This window comes from Chiloscyllium plagiosum, chromosome 18, assembly GCF_004010195.1.
Source record: "Chiloscyllium plagiosum isolate BGI_BamShark_2017 chromosome 18, ASM401019v2, whole genome shotgun sequence".
Lineage (NCBI taxonomy): Eukaryota > Metazoa > Chordata > Chondrichthyes > Orectolobiformes > Hemiscylliidae > Chiloscyllium > Chiloscyllium plagiosum.
Window position 1 is genome coordinate 20,157,855 of NC_057727.1, and position 19,351 is coordinate 20,177,205.

Consider the following 19,351-nt stretch of genomic DNA (forward strand, 5'->3'; position numbering starts at 1 on the left):
CTATCACCCTCACCTTGACCTCTTTCCACCTATCACATTTCCGACGCCCCTCCCCCAAGTCCCTCCTCCCTACCTTTTATCTTAGCCTGCTAGACAAACTTTCCTCATTCCTGAGGAAGGGCTTATGCCCGAAACGTCGATTCTCCTGTTCCCTGGATGCTGCCTGACCTGCTGCGCTTTTCCAGCAACACATTTTCAGCTCTGATCTCCAGCATCTGCAGACCTCACTTTCTCCTCAATCATCATGAAGGCAACTTTGTTTTAAAGTGCATGAAACAATCATCAATGCATACTGAATGTTATAATTATGAATTTGGCCACTTCGATCCTATGTGCAAGCTTTTGGCAACTCTACTTTTGAGGCTACTATATTAAAATCAATACATTTACATTTCATTTCATAGCGATGATTATTGACATTTGGTTATGTGCCATAAAGCTATTATAGTTTTCCTTGTGGTTGACTTTCTGTAACTAACTTGTAACTATGTGTTATTTAGAAGACAAAAAAATTTTCTAACTACAGGAGAATAAGGTTTCCAAGAAATACTTAATTTTGAGATTTTTTCCTATATACATTTTATTCAGACATATCTGTTCATAGTTACATTATGCTTTTCAAAATATTCAATTGCTGCATTGTTAATATTGCAAGTACAATGCATTTTGAGATTTGTCTCAACACCTAAATTATATTGTTGATTATGTGCCATAGCATTATTCATCTGAAGTGATTATTTTTTACACAAAATTTGAATGAGTAAAGACTTTTATCATTCAATTTTCACAATGCTCTGTTTTTTGGCTTTTGAAAGTAATAAATATTTCTTGTTAGTATTTGATATTCCATTTATAATCAAGTTTGAATTAGTTTTTTGGTGTGCACTTCAGCCCTGCTGAATATTGATAATTCCACAAAGGTGGTAAATTGTTATCTGCTCTTCGTAATGCACAAATATTCTTGATTTTTTTTTTAATCCCTCTTAAAATCCATATATATGCTGAAGTGCACACCAAAAAAACTAATTCAAACTTGATTATAAATGGAATATCAAATAAGTCTTAATTTAAAAAGAAGGGTAACTTTCCCATGATGTGTGGTATCTGCTTATTTGCAAAGCAAGCATTCAGTTTGCTTCATGTCTTCCAGCATTGACAGATTGGAACATTTTTGATACTTCACAGTGCAACATCTTGGTAGTCAACTTGTACCACCTTGTCACTGTGCTCAATGGCCAACTTGGTCCAGGAATGATGACAAGATTTTACAAAATTTGTACTTACAGGCCCATCTAGTGCCATCAGATGAGATCACTGTTTACTACAGCTCCGAGCCAAAAGGAGAGTATTTGGACAATGTAATTCAGGGTCACATTGACTTTATCTTAGGAACTATCAAAGCCTCATTGAAGCCTTACCCAGTACCGATTTCTGCTGGCATTATAATACAGGAAAAAACGCAGGTAAAGCTTCTAACATTTTTATCTGCTGTCTTACGCATTCTTAGTCTGAGTTTCATGGTATTTTCAAATGTATGTGGTTGCAGATGTGCTCTCAAATCTTCTCAAAACTCGCTAGTATGTGGTTGCATTTGATACAAAGTTGAGATGTAGCTTTATTCGGTATTGGGTATCATAGAATCCATACAGTGTAGAAAGAGGCCATTTGGCCCGTTGAGTCTGTACAGACCTTCCAAAGAGCATCCCACCTAGATACTTTATCTCCATAACTCCACATTTACCATGGTTAATCCACCTAGCTTACACATCCTGTGTCAGTACAGACAGACATCTAATCTGCACATCTTTGGACTGTGGGAGGAAACCAGAGCAGCCAGTAAATACCCACACAGACATGGAGAATGTGCAGACTCCATACAGACATTCACCCAGGGTTGGAATTGAACTTGGGTCCTTGATGCTGTGAGACAGCAGTACTAACCACTGAGCCACCATGCTACCCACCATATCCCTCTGGGTTTTTAAATCGGTGATGTTAGGCCAATCCGTTTTCCTACTGAAATACTGTGGCAAGAGTAAGTCAGAGGCTAGGAACATTGCAGTGAGTAACTCACTGACTCCCTAAGATACAAGTCAGGAGTGTGGTGAAATATTCCCCTTGCCTGGATAAGTGCAGCTCCAACAACACTCAAGAAGCTTGACGTTATACAGGACAAAACAACCACGATTGGAACCACATCCACAAACATCACTCCACCACCATAGCTCAGTCATAGCAGTGTGTATGATTAACAAAATGCACTGCAGAAATTCACCAAGGCTCTTCATGCAGTAACTTCCAAATGAACGACCACTGTCACCTAGAAAGACAAACATAGTAGATACATGGGAACACCATTGCCTGCAAGTTTCCCTCCAAGCCAGTCACCATTCCTGACTTGGAAATATATCTCCATTCCTTCAGTATTTTCGGATCAAAATCTGGAACTGCCTCTCTTATGGCATTATGGGTGCACCTATGACACAGGGATTACAGCCGTTCAAGAAGGCAGCGCAACACCACCTTCTCAAGGTCCAACAGGGGTGGGCAATAAATGCTGGCCCAGCCACAATGCCCACATCCCAAAAGTGAATAAAGAAAAAGAACAAAAAGACCAATTATGCATTTCTGATGTAAAATGTGGAAGCTTTGTTCATTCATGTATTTCCATGTAATTGTTAAATGTGGGGCATTTGTAGTTTTTAGTAAGGTATGATAGAATTGATTTTTTAAGAATTATTAGATGATGTGATCAGGTCCTTCCTGCAAGTGAGCTTACTACATGACTGATCACCAAAGAAGTGTCCTGGTGTATTCAGTCAATCTATATTATGTACAGGACATCAACTATGATGCAAGGACGAAAAAAGTGATTATTTTTAACATTTTATAATGTGAATTTTATTAGGGAGAAACCTAGAAATTCCTCCAGTCTATTCCAGTGAAATGTTCAAATGCTTCTTGGAACAGCTGATTTTCTTTTTACGAGGACAGCAGCTTTGAATCATCCTGGGTGGGTGGATGGGATGCCAAACATACACGCACAGCTGGTTTCTGTTCTTAAAGAAAGACAAAATGATTATTTTTTAATTGCTGTGTTTGTAGCAAATATTTTTCATCTTTGGTGTGTGACTTGTAACAATATGCCCTTTTTATAAGGGAGTGTTAATGTAATGTTTGGAGAAAAATACGCAGCGGGTCAGAACAAGAGGCGTTACCTTGTTATTGTTCTCTTATTGGTAGTTGAAGGGCTCAAATCTCGATTTGACACTTGTGAAAGGAGCGTCAACCATCGATGCTCCAGTTTTGGGCCCTGCCTGTGCATACATCAATCTCAAGGTTTGTGTCGATGGACAAAAGCAAGGTAAGAATCAGAAACATTGGATTTTTATATATTTATTATAAAGACATTGACTTATTTTAGTGCTGTTTAAAATTGACCTAAAACCAGTATTTTCAAAGATTGCTGTATGTTGTGAAAAGTGACTGATCCTCATTGCAAGTATTGTGCAAACAGCTGCTTGAACAAGCTGTAATTGAAATGGTTGCAGACAAATTGGAACCAAGGGCAGTGTTGATTTTCACCAGACAAATCAAAGGACTGCATTTGGAGGAGTAGGTGTAAGATATTAGGAGTCTTCCATCAAGACTCTCTGGGTAATCCTGCAAGCGAATACTATCATGGATAGTAGACAGAATTTGTAAGCAAATTTACAAGTCCTAAAACTTGTACTCTTTTCAGACTGCAACTGAATTGTGTCATCTTAAATGAGATAAGGTCCGGGGGGATCCAAGATGGCGGTGACCCAGCAAGTCTTAGTCTATAGTGCTTCTCCCAAGACTTGGGCAAAGTGGGCCTTCTGCCTCCACCACACTCACCAAATCATTTAAAATAGTTTTTACTTAATGTAGTTAGTTGCTCAGTACTGAATTTAAACAACCTAATCTCCCGTAAAAATGACTAAAGGGAAGGGAGCCCGCAGTTCCCAGCAGGCAGGAATGCCTCCCCCACCCTCCCCAGCTGCAGGATAGGCGTCCACAACAGCCCTGGGGGACTTACCTATGGTGGCGAGTCTCGTGGAAATAATCTCTAAACTCGATGCAAAGATCGACGCCTTCTTCAAAGAGTCCTGGAGCCGATGGGATTCACTCTCGGCCGTGCTACAAAAGCACGACCGAGACATCAAGCAAATTGAGCGCCAAGTCGGAGGGGCGGAGCTAAAGGCCGCGACCTCCGAGACTATAGCAGAATCAGCCGTAGATCGGGTCTGGACTCTTGAAAATATTCGTTTGCTGGGCCTTCCCGAACGGGAAGAGGAAGGCCAGCTTACAGCATTTCTCGAACAGTGGCTTCCACAGCTTTTAAATCTGGAGGCTGGATCAAGCCAGGGAAGGGTGGAATAGTCCTACTGGGTTGCAATATGCAGGCCTGGCACGAACCAGCGCCCCCGCCCGGTCCTGTTCCAGCTGCAGAGCTATAAGGAGAGACAGATGCTCTTAGAAGCTTCCAGAAATCTTGGGAAAGATCCCCAAGCCATGATTTATAAAGGATCCAAGATTGTTATTCCAGGATTTTTTCCCAGCTCTGGTCCGAAAGAAGAAGGCGTTTGATGAAGTGAAGAAATGTTTAAGGGACTTAAATATTCAGTACTCCTTGCGCTACCCAGCAACGCTCCGCTTTAACCATGAAGGGCCGGTGTATAACTTCGGACCGCCAGAAAAGGCCAAGGAATTTTTGGACTCTGTTAGATAAATTGTAAGAGTTAATTGATGTTGTTTTGCTCTCCTCCCACTCCAGTTTACACCTCAACCTTTTTTTTTATATTAATCCCTTTCTTTACCTTACTGTTTAATATTATATTCGGGGGGTGGGGAGAGGGGTTTATTTATTTGTTCTCTATTTAGCGATTTTCTCCCCTCACCCTTTTTTTTATATATATATTATATATAGGCCGGGGGAGGGGGAGGTGTCTAGTTAATGTTGGTGGGGGGAGGTGGTTACCTTATCCTATTTTATTTCTGTCTTTAGGAGTGGGTTGTTTTCCCCTGTTATTTTGCTACTATATTAAATTATTACTTGTTGAGGCTGTAATTTTATAGTTATATATGGTTAAACATGGTATTAACATTACCAAATATATCCAGGTGTTGGTGTGGGGCGCGGGGGCGTTAGGGGTAGAGTGCTCACTGTTAACTCTAGCTCTGTAGTATATTTGAATTTTCTTCATCCTATCGAGGGGTGTCTGAGTCAAGGGTGGGGCACTGGTTGGGAGAGGATATGATGGACTTTTGGAAAGGAAGTGATGCCCCCTGGGAACAAGGAGGAAAATGCCTATTTAAATACTTTTTTTTTATTTAGAAATAGTTTTTTATTATATTGATGTGAGTGTATTAAAGAGCCTTTATTTTTGTGAATTTTATATGCTCTATGCTCGGGATGTTCTGGATAGGGTTTCCCCTCCCGAGGGGTCTCAGATTTGCCCGGACGATTATGGTTGATCAGTCGGTTAAGTGGTGCACCTGGAATGTCAAGGGGAGTAATTCACCAGTCAAAAGGAAGAAAATATTATCAAACCTCAAGAAAGAAAGGGTTGATATAGCTCTCCTACAGGAGACACATTTATTGGATAAAGAACACTTGAAATTACGACAGGGTGGATTTGATCAGGCCTTCTTTTCTTCCTTCAGCTCAAAAAGTAGGGGAGTTGTTATTCTTATTCGGAAGAACTTCCCTTTCAAAATCCTAAATCAGATAAAAGACAAATCTAGACTATATATTCTGATTAAAGCCCTTATAAATGGAGAGGAATATGGGATCTTAAATTTGTGTTGCCCCCCCCGGCCCGGCACATCCTTTTAAATTTATAACTGAAGCCTTCTCAAAATTGATGGCTCTCGGTGCTCATCATACAATTATAGGGGGAGATTTTAATTGTATTATGGATCCGGAAATAGATAGGATTCCCAAGAGTACTGCAGGAGTATCTCCCAGATCTAGACAATTGGTGGATTTGAACAAAGAATTAGGATTAGTAGATGTATGGAGATGCCTTCATCCACAGGGCAGAGATTTTTCGTTTTACTCTAATCCACATAAATGTCATACCAGAATTGATATGTTTTTTGCCCCCTCAATTTTTTAAAATTCCATATCATCCTGTAAAATAGGCAGTATAGCAATTTCCGATCACGCTGCTATATGGAAATCAAGGCGAGGAACAATGAGACATCTCCCTGGCATTGGCGTATGGACACCTTCCTAATGAAAGATAGTAAATTTGTAAAGTACTTCTCTCAAGAATTTAAATTTTTTTAGAAATTAATTCAGGTACAGCTAGCAACCCATCAATGATGTGGGAGACCATCAAAGCTTACACGCGAGATTTGATCATTTCATACTCAGCGACCGAGAAAAAATTAAAGGGAGAACAACAGCATCTGCTCGAAGCTCGCTTAAAAGCGGCTGAAACAGCATACGCTGACAGACCTTCTATTATCAAATTACAAAGGATTACGGCCCTTAGGACAGCTCTAAACACCACGCTCACCCAAATGGCTAAGAGGGAAATATTATTTACAAAAGAAATATTATATGAATTTGGCGATAAACCTGGTAGATACTTAGCATTTCTCGCAAAGAAAAAAGAAGGCCCCTCAAACTATCATGTCTATCAAGGAAAGTACGGGTATTCTGACTCATGATCATAAAAGGATTAACGCAATCTTTAGAGAATCGCAGGATTGCGAAGACAGAACTAGGAGGATGCAGTCATTTTTTTAAAAACCTGACCTTTCCGGACCTAACTCCGGAACAGGTATCAGTCCTGAATGTTCCCCTTACAATCCAAGGAATACTTGACGCAATCAGGCAACTTCAGAGCGGTAAGGTGCCTGGCCCAGATGGCTTTCAATCTGAATTCTATAAAGAATTTACAGGAATATTGGCTGGTCCACTTATGGACATGTATAACTACTCATACAGTCAGGGCTGTCTCCTGCCTTCGCTGAAAGAGGCGAATATCTCTCTTATCCTCACAAAAGGAAAGGACCCAGAAGATTGTGTGTCATACAGATCAATATCCTTGCTAAATGTAGATTTTAAAAACCTCTCTAAAACTTTAGCATTGAGGTTAGAAATGGTATTGCCACACATCATAAAGGAGGATCAGACGGGGTTTATCAAGGGCCGTAGATCATCCAGTAATGTTAGAAGCGTTTTGAATGTGATTCAAGCCTGCCATCAGGGAAAGATACGAGGAGTAGTAGTCTCATTAGATGCGGAAAAGGCATTCGACAGGGTTTGAATGGTCATATTTGTTTTACACATTGGAAAGGTCTGGCATTGGAAAGGTGTTTACCAAATGGGTCTCAACACTGTATAATGATCCCAAAGTAGTTGTGATTACCAATGGATTATGCTCAGATAGCTTCAGTGTGGATCGGGGCTGCCGTCAGGGATGTCCTCTTTAGCTATTGCTATTTACGCTAATAATTGAGCCACGAGCAGAAGCTGTACGGGCTGACCCTAATATAACGGCCCCGAGGATTGGTACAGGTAAACATAAAATTACCCTTATGCAGATGATGTTCTTCTATTTCTCAGTAATCCTTTGATGTCCGTGCCTCGCTTAATCCAAGTTATTAATACATTTAGTGTATTTTCAGGCTATAAGATTAATTTCTCAAAGTCAGAGGCTATGCCAATGGGTGGCCTTGCTAGTATATCCCACTTATTGGACGGATCCCAATTTCCCTTTTGGTGGTCCCTGGAGAATTTCTTATATTTAGGCATTTTTATTACCCCAGTATTTGGTCAGTTATACAAGGCTAACTTTGTGTATTTACTGGAGAGGATAAGGCAGGACCTCCAGCGATGGGGAGACCTTCCAATTTCCTAGGTAGAATAGCACTAATTAAAATGAATGTCCTGCCCCGTCTCCTATACCCTATGAGAATGCATCCGGTGAGGCTGGCACTACATAAATTATATGGCTGGTTGGGTTCCTTTATCTGGAATCATAGACGGCCCTTCATTAAGCTGAAGAAGCTACAGCTTCCACAGGCAAGGGGAGGATTGGATTTCCCAGATTTTAGGAACTATCAGTTAAGTTCCCTATTAAGCTACATAGCCGGTGGGTCTTGTCTGACCCGTAATCGATCTGGCTGGGCATCGAGGCTTCTCGAGTAAAATGCCCACTTATTAACCTCTTATTTTCAGACAAGAGGAAAATCATCACGGATCAATGTAAAAACTCTATAAAACTAAACACAATTAAAGCTTGGAATATAATGCGGCAAAATGAGGGCAACTCACATAAAACATCCCCCTATGCTCTGATAGTGGGAGCATGGAGATTTCAACCAGGGCTTACAGATGCCACTTTCAAACTCTGGAGATCCAGGGGTATCTCCTGTTTAGGGGATCTGTTTAAAGAAGGGGTCCTGATGTCTTTTGAACAGCTGCATCAGAAATTTGGATTACCTAATGGAGACCTCTTTTGATACTTCCAAATTCGAGATTATATACAGAAGAAGACTACGTTATTAGATAGTCTTTATAAATCAGATAGAGAACGTAGCGTGTTATGGTCAATGGGGATATCTTCCGTCAGCACTATTTATCATGTATTACATGATGAAGTATTGGGAGATATGGACAATCTGCTTAAAACATAGGATCAGGATTTGGGACTGGAAATTTCTGTAGAAATGTGGAATGACATTTGGGAAAATGCCAGAAGAATCACCATCTGCAACAGAACTCAGGCCATTCAGTTGAAGATACTTCATAGGGCCCATATAGCACCGGACCGATTGGCAAAATGTAAGGCAGGAGCATCTCCAATGTGTCCCAAATGTAAAATAGAGGTGGGCACTCTTGTATGTTGCTTATGAACCTGTCATAAGATCCGTAGATATTGGACTAAAGTAGCAAGTGCTCTGACAGAAATCTTAGGAACGGAAATTAGAGTGGACCCTGTATCTCTCCTTTTGGGCTTTTCGAACTTTCCCTCCCTGGATATGCACAGGAAGAGATTATTTTCTATTCTCTCTTTCTGTGCAAGGAAAAATATTTTGTAAACTGGGTGGCTGAGAGCCCCCCTGGACTTTCGAATTGGCACAGATTAATCATGAAATGTATTCCCCTTGACTTCCTTACAAATATGGTGCACCAGAAGACCGCATTATTCCATAAAATATGGCAGCCCTTCTTGAATTACATAAATACAGATATTTCGGCCATCCTAACAAGGGCTTTTATTTAATTGAAATGACGAACCTGGCTGGTCCGGGGCCCCTTGGAAGAGGAATCCTGCATGAATGCGGGTTTTGTTACAATTTGATGTTAACACATTCCAAGCATGTATCTCATTACTCAATTTCTGTGTTATCTGCCGGGTTTTTTTTTCTCTTCTTTGAATAATGTAAGAGACTTAATTATACACTCTGGTTAGTTGTAGGTTAGATTAGTAGTTAGTTGAGTTTTGTTTTTTTCTCTCAGTATCTTTTTTTTCTGTTTGATAAATTTTGGTTATTATATATTTAAGATTTAATTGTATATTAATGTTTATACTTGGGTTTTTTTATTTGTAAGCTTGTAAAAATATGTTAAATTTTCAATAAAAATATCTATTTAAAAAAAAGAGATAAGGTCCACGTGAATCTAGTATGTTGATTCCACATCAATTAACTAAAGTATCAAATATACATAACATTTCTTTGTGGATTTCTAGATGAATTTGTCGATATATGCTGATGTATTTATGTAACTGTAAGAAATGAGCTGACCATAAAAAGTTTAGGCAATGTGGTAATCTAAAGAGGACGAATTATTTTAATTGAATCCTCGTATCTGCATGTGTTTCTGTGTAGCTTGCATAACCATCTAGAATATGTCTGCTAATTTGACTTTAGTAATAATTCCAGTCTTAATACACAAATAGAGTCAACACAAAATGGCAAATGCTGTGTTTAAAGAAAAATAAGTTTATTCTAAGGCAGTATTATTGAATCAAAACTCCGTTCTCATTATTGAAATAAATATATTGATTCATTTTTCAGATGGTGTGGTACTATTGGAAAATCCAAAAGGAGATAATGTTCTGGACTTTGTCAAGCTGAAAAATGTGATCATCAACATATTTAGACTGCAGACAACCAAGATAGCTATCTATCATGATAAAAGTGGTAAATATGTTCTTCGTTTTCGAAATGTTCCATCATGTGATTCTTCTCTAGTTTCTTTTGTTATTGGACCATGGGTTTGCTTGGAAAAGGAGCGACTTTGCAACACATATCGCTTTTAACATGCAAATTATCCATTAAGTTCAGATGAGAAAGATATATGATGTAAGTTGTGAATGCCATAAGTTTCTGGTTGATTTATGGCACTGCAGCCCTACAACATCCAAATGTAAATGGTGGTGAAGAATTAAATAACTCAGTAGAGGAGGAGGCTCCACAAAAGAAAAACCCGTACTCAAAGATGGGGGGGCCCTGAACATCAATGCAAAAGATAAGGCTGAAGCATTTACCTTAATCTTCACCCAGAAGTACCTGTGGATGAACTCTCTCAGCTACTTCCAGAGATCCCCAGCATCACAGGTGCCAGTCCTCTGCAATTCATTTCATTTCATTCCACACGATATTAAAAAACAGTTGTAGACATTAGATACTGCAAAGGCTGAGGGACCTGAAAGAGTACTGGAGACTAGCGCTGCAGACTTGACATATCCTTAACTAAGCTGTTCCAGTGCACGGTGGCACGGTGATTAGCACTGCTGCCTCACAGCTCCAGGGTCCCAAGTTCAATTCCAGCCTCGGGCAACTGTCTGTGTGGAGTTTGGACACAATCTCCCTGTATCTGCATGGGTTTCCTCCGGGTGGTCCGGTTTCCTCCCACAGTCCAAAGATGTGCAGGTCGGGTGAATTGGCCATGCTAAATTGCCCATAGTGTTAGGTGCATTAGTCAGAGGGAAATGCGTCAGGGTGGGTTACTCTTCGGAGGGTTGGTGTGGACTTGTTGGGCCGAAGGGCCTGTTTCCACACTGTAGGGAATCTAGAAGAGCTAGTATTTCCCCAACAATGAAAATTATCTAGGTATGTCCTGTTCACAAAAAGCATGACAGATCCAACCCAGTCAATTACTGCCTAACAGTCTACTCTCAATCACCAGTAAAGTGATGGAAGGTGACACCAACACTGCTACCAAGCAGCAATGACTTGCTTGCTGACTCCCAGTTTGGTTTCCACCAGGACCACTCAGCTTCAGATTACTCCTCATTACACCTTGGTTCAAACATGGACAAAGGAGCTGAAGTCCAGAGGTGAAATATCAGTGCTTGTCCTTACCACCAATGCTGCATTTGACTGATAATGACATCAAGGAGCTCTAGCAAAACTGGAATCAATAGGAATAGGGGGGAAATTCTCTGCAGGTTGAAGTCATACCTGACACAAGAGAAGAGAGTTATAGTTGTCAGAGGTCAGTCATCTCAGCTGCAGGACATCTCTGCAGGACCTCCTTAGTGTAGTATCCTAGGCCCAGCAATCTTCACCTCGTTCATCAATGACTTTCCCTCCATCTTAAGGTCAAAGGCGGGGGGGGGGGTGGGGAGGGGATGTTCATTGATGATTGCACAATGTTCAGCACCATTCGCTTTGACTCATACTGAAGCAGTTCATTTAAGGACATGCAAAATTTACGTAGCTTTCTAAAGAAGTAGAGGTACTGGTTTGCTTTCTTGACTGTAATGTTAGTGTGAATGGACCAGAATAGATTGTTGGTGATATTTACTCCTAGGAATTTGAAGCTTTTGACCACTTGCACCTCAGCACCATTGTTACAGGGGCGTGTCCTCCATTTTGCTTCCTGAAGCTGATGACAAACTCTTTCATTTTGCTGACATTGAAGGAAAGATTGTTGTCTTTACACGATGCCACTAAGCTGTCTGACTCTTTCCTGTGCTCATTGTTTGAGATCAGACCGACTATGGTAGTGTCATCGGCAAATTTATAAATGGAGTTAGAACTGTGTTTGTCCACACAGTCATGAATTTATAAAGAGTATAGTAAAGGGCTGAGTGCGCAGCTTTGTGGGGCATCGGTGTTGAGGATTATTGTAGTGGAGGTGTCATCACCTATCCTTATTAATCACAGTCTGCTAGTCAGTGGCAAAAGTGCCAAGGTTTCCCTGCCATAGCAATGTGATACAGGCTCCCTACTGATTCTTCAGACGATGGGCAAAACCCCTGTTGTCCACACTAAATCTTGACCTTTTGTCTCGTCATCTTTCCAGAATCCTTTTTGTGTCTAGGCATTCATGGAAGCATTGAGATTCATTTGACAATGCATAACAAGTATTTGGGTCAAGGCAATCTAAGAATATTGTCACTTAATACACTAAATTTAAAATTAGGAACAGCTAGAAACAGCATCAAAGCTTACACAACACACCCATGGAACCTGTTTCAAAGATTGCAAACCTCCTTGTTTCTTGTTGAATATTCTCTGTATAAAATTTCAAAAGTAGTTGGGAAGTGTTGGTCTTTCCAAAGGCCTTTAGGATTTTGCTATCCAGTGGTTTATAAATGTGAATCCATGTTGAGTTGATCCTTTGTTGCTGACAGGTTATTTGCAATACAAGATTAATTATCACAAGGTGATACTGTAGACAAGGTGTGATTATTGAGTCTCTGATGAATGTTTTTGGTTCACAGGATAGCCAAGACATGCTGTGATTTTTATTTTGTGAAATTGTTTTGGCAGTACACAAGTGCTGCCAATGTTTGAAGATTTGTTGTGCCAGCAATGAGAGATCAATTCCAGAAATTCACCGTAATGACTAAAATTAAAGTCTTGATCACTGTGCTGGCTGGCTGTGGATGAGTCTTTAGTTTATATCCATTTTGTTGCAATATTACTTCAAGAAAATGGCATATATTGTAAACAAAGCATCACAAAACCAGGATGTAAAGCAGCATGTATCAAACAGGGTATGTGTCCATTGGTGAATCATTAGAGTTGACTGTTGGTTGAGCTTTCCTGTAAAGGGAAAACCACCATAGTGCCAGAGGGCAGCTCTCATTAGGGAGGACTGTTGGTGAGTTTAACCTGCCTCGGGCAAGGGATGAAGTTGAGAAGGTGGAACCTTCACGTGTATCTATACGTAACATAAATTAATTCTAGATCTCCATTGAAGAGAACCTACTAATATTTGTGAATCCTGTACTTGATGACTTTTGTCAAGAAGCCAGAAATGAAACACATTTCACTGAAAATATTTGGCAGCATAAGACTGTGACACAATATTTTTAGTCTTTCAGGTGCAACCTTTATCCTGACGAGCAAATAACTATAAGCATCGCATTGTGCCTGCTTAGCATGGACAATCTTGGGAATGGCCATCAGCCTTCAAGCTGTCTGTTAATTCGCACGACATCTTGAGGTTTGGGTATACATACCTTTCCTTCTCAGTTAAAATTTGAATTCATTATCTCTGAACATTAGCAGAGTGCCATGCCCATAACAAGTACGCCATTTTAAGATACAGCTCCCATCACCTCCGTATATCTGAAGTAAGTACGCTATGTAATGTCGCCTTTATACAGAAATCTGGATTAGTGGTGCTGGAAGAAAAGCACAGCAGTTCAGGTAGTACTGCTCCTCGGATGCTGCCTGAACTGCTGTGCTTTTCCAGTACCACTAATCCAGAATCTGGTTACACATCTGCAATCATTGTTTTTACCCGCCCTTATACAGAAACACAAATATTTTGAAAATCCAATGTTTGACAGTCATAGTTTTGATACATGTGAAGTATAAAATTAAATATTTGTGATATCAAAATTGAAGAACCTAGCTATGAATGAAGAATAGTTTGTAGTATGACTGAGTGGAGATGTGAAATTGAACTAATCTCTATTTCTGCTACTGAAACAATAAGTATAAAAAAGCATAAGTAAATTGAAATATTGAAAAGATTCTGCCCTGGTACACTGTGCATCGATTACCAAGGACAGGCAGTGCCACAGATCTTTACCTACAAGACCCCATGTGGTATGCTTCAGTAACACTGAATTCAAAAAGTCAAATATATCTCTTGCTATTGTGATTTCACCCAGTTGTCAAATGCTCCCAAAGTTATGCCCTTTTTTTAGCAACAGCTAGCAATGAGGTTTACAAGCATATATCATTTCATCCTTCAAAATAATTGGTGTCTATATAGTTTTTCTGTGTCAGAAAGAGATGCTGGAAAACTGTTATTTACACTGCATTGCACTGTTACAATTCCCATCAGTTTCAGAACACCATTTCCTTGTTGGTGTGCAATAATCGCAAACATTTGCCTCTTCCTTGCAGTAATAGATGCTAAATGATTACTGCAGCTAACCTTGCTGAAAATGCGAAAACAGTGAACATTATATTATATCTATTTATAATTGAGTTGTTTCAATCAATTCCTCTGTTCCTGTTTGCACCGCTACTTATTATACTTTCTTTCTATTCTATACAACTGGTCACCTTTTTGTAAGGAGGGTAGGAAAGAAATTGCTGTGCACTCAGATAGTTGTGTTGTCATACAGATTGGTAAAATGGAGCTTTGAATTTAGATAGAAAGATGAGATTTTTTCGTGGGTATTCTGTTCAATAGTGCCCTTAACAGGCTGATCTAAAAAATGTATTTGTAATTTAAATACCTACGAAGATGCATATCATATTTTATTGATGACTTAATTAAAATACCTGTATGCTTAAATGCTTGTATCCATTGCTGTAGTTTGAATAGAATTTAATGCCCCTTGGTGATGAGTTTGGAATCTGGCACCTTCCTGCCTCCAAACGTTCTGGACAACTTCTGAAGTTGGTTGCCATTGTGGTATTTTAATCAATATCAGCAGTGGAATGAGTCACATAAAGTAAATTGTGGTCTTCCATTCATGTCCATCATTCAAATGCACTCAATGTCTGATAGGGAAGTGGAAGGCACGCTAAGAACCAGCCCGTCTTCCACTCCCAATCCCTCCTAATGTAAGTCCCCCCTCAGTGAAACGCTCCTCCTCAAGTCCTCACTTACCTGGTGTCTGGGCCCTTCATCAATCCATGTGGTGACAGTATTACCAGCAACCAATCGACTTCTGGTCTCAGCGAGGCGAGATGTCAACATGGACTTGTTTGGAAGACCATTTCTCTGCACTTTTTTCTCCATTGTATAATTTATTCCTAAATCTGCAGTGTCCATGAACATTAACTGAAAAAGCTGTACCTAGAGACTTCATAAATAGCAGCTTACACTCTTCACTGTGTGTCAATAAAGCTAATTCTAATTCTAACTGTAGGTGATACTCCCGGGCAGTGAAGAGCAGATGGTCTATCATTTGCTTACAACTCTTGTAGGGCTAATTTTCACCCCAGAGTCCTAAATCCTGAGGAAGGCCCAACAGTGACCAGTTAAGTGTCTAGTGGATGCTTAATTCTGGTGAACAGTACCCAACAGAAGAGACATGGGACTCCTGCCAATTCTTCAGTGATTGTCAAGAGCCCTGATGCCAACATTAATTTCTTCTTCGACAGAAGTCTTTTAATTAAGGATGGATAATAAGTATTGGCCAGCCAGTGATGGTCACATCCTGCAAGTGAATAAAAAAACTAAGTTATTAAATCTTTTAAGTATGTACAAAAAATTGCACTGTACGCAGAATTATGGAATGCCACATGCTGTATTTTAATAAGCTTTAAAGGTAATTTAAATTATCATAATTTCTGGTTAAATCATGGTTTTCAGTTTATATATATTAGTGTTCCTATTATCTGTTAGTGTTTTATTATATGTTAGTATTCCTAGTCATATTATCTGTAATTTTAAATAATCATTTACGTTCCTCCAGGTGTAACTGCCCCTTTTTACATTAAACACTTTTTCAATCAGTTTATTTAAAATTTGGCTCTTTTCCCTCAAAGTTTTTAACACCACCTTAAAATCAAATATTATTTCGCAGTTGAAAGAATAGGTGCATGACCATTCACCAAACTGGTGACCATGCACATTATTTATACTCCAAAAACAGTAAGAGGGTAAATGCAGGAAATACAGAATCTTCTGGCCATGTACTTCTGTCACTATCGCTCTGTTCTGTTTTGATATCTTCAGCACGTTGAATGTTGACCTAAGGGTCAAACTTCAGTGTTCGTTTTAGGCGTTTCTACATGGAATCTGGTGACTTTCACTTATATATTGCTGTTGACAGACTATCTTGGATACCAAGATTATAGCACTGCAGTGATTCAAAAAGACAACTCACCACTGTGATGTCAAGGGCAACTCGGGACAAGCAATAAAAGCTGGCCCAGTCAGCAATGCCCACATCGCTTAAGTGAATAAATATTCTTGTTTGCAACCTTAGATAATGGGCTAAATAGCAGGTTGTGGTCTTAATGCACAAAGCTCAGCCCTATAGATTTGCATAGCTTAAAATGGTGCTAAATGGACTAACTAACTTGTCGTGTTTCCAAATTGTGATTGCAATAGCCCATGAAAGTTCAATGGATACAATTTTAATGTGGACATTGATTTTTGAAACTGCATCAAGAAAGATGAATGGCATTAGGCTTTTAATAACAACCTTTTGCACCATAAGTTTGTTTGTAATTTGTAAATGTCGTTGCGTTGTTCAAGGGCAACAGGGAGAGGCCAGATAATTATAGACCACTTAGTCTGACATCAATGATGGGGAAATTATTGGAAAAAGTTCTGAGGAGTAGATTAACTAACTTGGAAAGGCAGGCATTGATCAGGATGATAGCATGAATTTGTTGGAGGGAGATCCTGTCTGACTAATTTTTGCAAAGTTGAACAAATGTATTTTGAACAAATGTGTGGTTTATATGGATTTCAGTAAGACCTTTGACAAAGAGGGCTTGTCCAAAAGGTGAGAGCCAATGAAATTCAAGGCAAGTTGGCAAACAGGATCCAAAATTGGCTTGCAAATAAGAGGCAGATAATGATGGTAGAGGGTTGTTTTTGTGATTGGAAGCCTGTGACCAGTGGTACTTCACAGAGATTGGTACATGGACACCTGTTTATTATGTACATTAACAGCTTGGATCTGAATGTAGGTGATGTAAGTTTGCAGATGACATGAAAATTGGTGTTGTTGATTGTGAAGAGACTACAGTCTGATCTTGATCAGCTGGTAAATTGGGTAGAGCAATGGCAGATGGAATTTAATCCTGATAAGTGAGAAGTGAGCAATTTGGGAGGTCTAACAAGTAAATGATTTACATAATGAATGGTAAGTCCCAAGAGAGTTCTGAGGAGCAAAGGGACCTTGGTGTACAAGTTCATTGATGCCTGAAGGTATCAGTACAGGTGAATAGGGTGATGAAGAAGGCATATGGAATGCTTGACAACACTAGCTAAGGTGTCGAATATAGGAACAGCGAAGTCTTGTTGTCACTTTAAAAAACGTTGGTTAAGCCACTGGTGGAATGCTCAATTCTTGTTTCCATGTTATCGGAGGAATGTGATTGTATTAGAACGAGTGCAGAGGAGACTTACCTGATGCTGCATGGAATGGAAAGTCTCAGTTATGAGGAGAGACTGGACAGGCTGGAACAGAGAAGACTGAGGAGAGATCTGACTGAGAGTTATAAAATTGTGAGGCATAGATAGGGTAGGTCATGAGATTCTTTTCCCCATGAAACATGGTTAAGACCAGAGGGCATTAGGTTAAGGTGAGGAGTAAGTGGATGAGAGAGGATCTGAGGAAAACAAAATTTACCCAAAGGGTGGTAGAAACATAAAATGTGCTGTCTGAGATGGTGGTGGAGGCAGGTAATCTCTCAACATTTAAGAAGCATTTGCATGAGCACTTAAGATGTCAGGGCACATGCAGGTAAATGGAATTAAGAATAGTTTGGTGTTTGTTGTTTGGCATACACTCGGTGGGCTAAAAGGCCTGATTCTGTGCTGTATGACTCTAAAGAAAAAATGTTGAAACATTTCCAAATGATTCAATTTAGGTTGTTATATTGGAAAAAAGATACAAGATCTGCATTCTTAACAAAAAACATGACCATGGCAACTGTGCTAAAGATTGGTGGATTTTCAGGTTATTAAAGTGGTTATACGTTACATGATCTATTTGATTCCAGGTAAAATAGGCTTTGTGGATGAGAGCTGGAGAGTGTTTTAATGGAATCTGTGCTTCAAAGCTTGAATTTATTTTAAGACAGATCTAAACTCTAATGGGAAACTAAGAACGGAAACATAGCTATGCAGTTTCTAAGGATACAAAGACTTAAACTGCAATTGAAGATTGAATCTGGATGAATCCATTTGAAAGGGGACAGAGACACACTCAGATGATGATCTCAGTGGTATAGTCATGCAGGTTGAAAGAATATGAAGGCTGGATCCAGAAAAAGCAAGTATGTAATTGATATGGCTTCTTCTGTTACTTGAAGATAACATTGCAAGATTTATGTCATTCAGACTCTTAAAGCATAATTGAGGACGTTCTGCAGAAATATTGCATTTTGATGAAGTCTGCACCGCTGTCAGGCTAAATCCTCGAAGATGAGGAGCTGAAATTCTTTCTGAGGAAGACTGAGTTTTGAAAGATGTTGTCACTGAATTTAACACATGTAATGAATGGACGTCCAGGCAAGCTTCTACAATTTGTCTTATTTGTATCTGCCATTAAAGTGTAATTTATAATTCATAATCAACTAAATTGCCTGCTAATATTTAACTTTTGACCCTGGCTTTTAGAGGATATGTAATTATCCTAATTGAAGTTAGTATTTGTTTTGTTTGAGACTTGTAATCTTAAAACTTCTATTGCTTACACCATGAAAACTCATGGCTTCACTTTTTTTTAGTAATTAGGAGGGATTTCGAATTTTTTCTTTAAACTGAGATCCAGGCTATGAGACCAGATGGGATTGAGTTTCACAAGGAGGAGGTGTTAGCAATTCTGGAAAGTGTGAAAATAAAAAAGTCCCCTGGGTTGGATGGGAATTATCCTAGGATTCTCTGGGAAGCCAGGGAGGAGATTGCAGAGCCTTTGGCTTTGATCATTATGTTGTCATTGTCTACAGGAATATTACCAGAAGATTGGAGGATAGGAGGATAGCAAATGTTGCCCGTTTGTTCATGAAGGAGAGTAGAGACAACCCTGGTAATTATAGACCAGTGAGCCTTACTTCAGTTGTGGGTAAAGTGTTGCAAAAGGTTATGAGAGATAGGATTTATAATCATCTAGAAAGGGATGAATTGATTAGGAATAGCCAGCATGGTTTTGTGGAAGGGTAAGTTGTGCCTCACAAATCTTATTGAGTTCTTTGAGAT

General features: G+C 39.5%; 1 protein-coding gene across 3 annotated transcripts in view; it reads left to right on the plus strand.

Moving 5' to 3' along the window:
* Positions 1-19,351, plus strand: part of iars1 (isoleucyl-tRNA synthetase 1) — a 190,254-nt gene that overhangs the window by 143,639 nt on the left and 27,264 nt on the right. For all 3 annotated transcript variants that reach the window (XM_043707895.1, XM_043707896.1, XM_043707897.1), the window contains exons 29-31: positions 1,287-1,463; positions 3,244-3,364; positions 10,063-10,188. In XM_043707895.1, the coding sequence (XP_043563830.1) occupies positions 1,287-1,463; positions 3,244-3,364; positions 10,063-10,188 (424 nt within the window). The remainder of the gene's footprint in view (positions 1-1,286; positions 1,464-3,243; positions 3,365-10,062; positions 10,189-19,351) is intronic.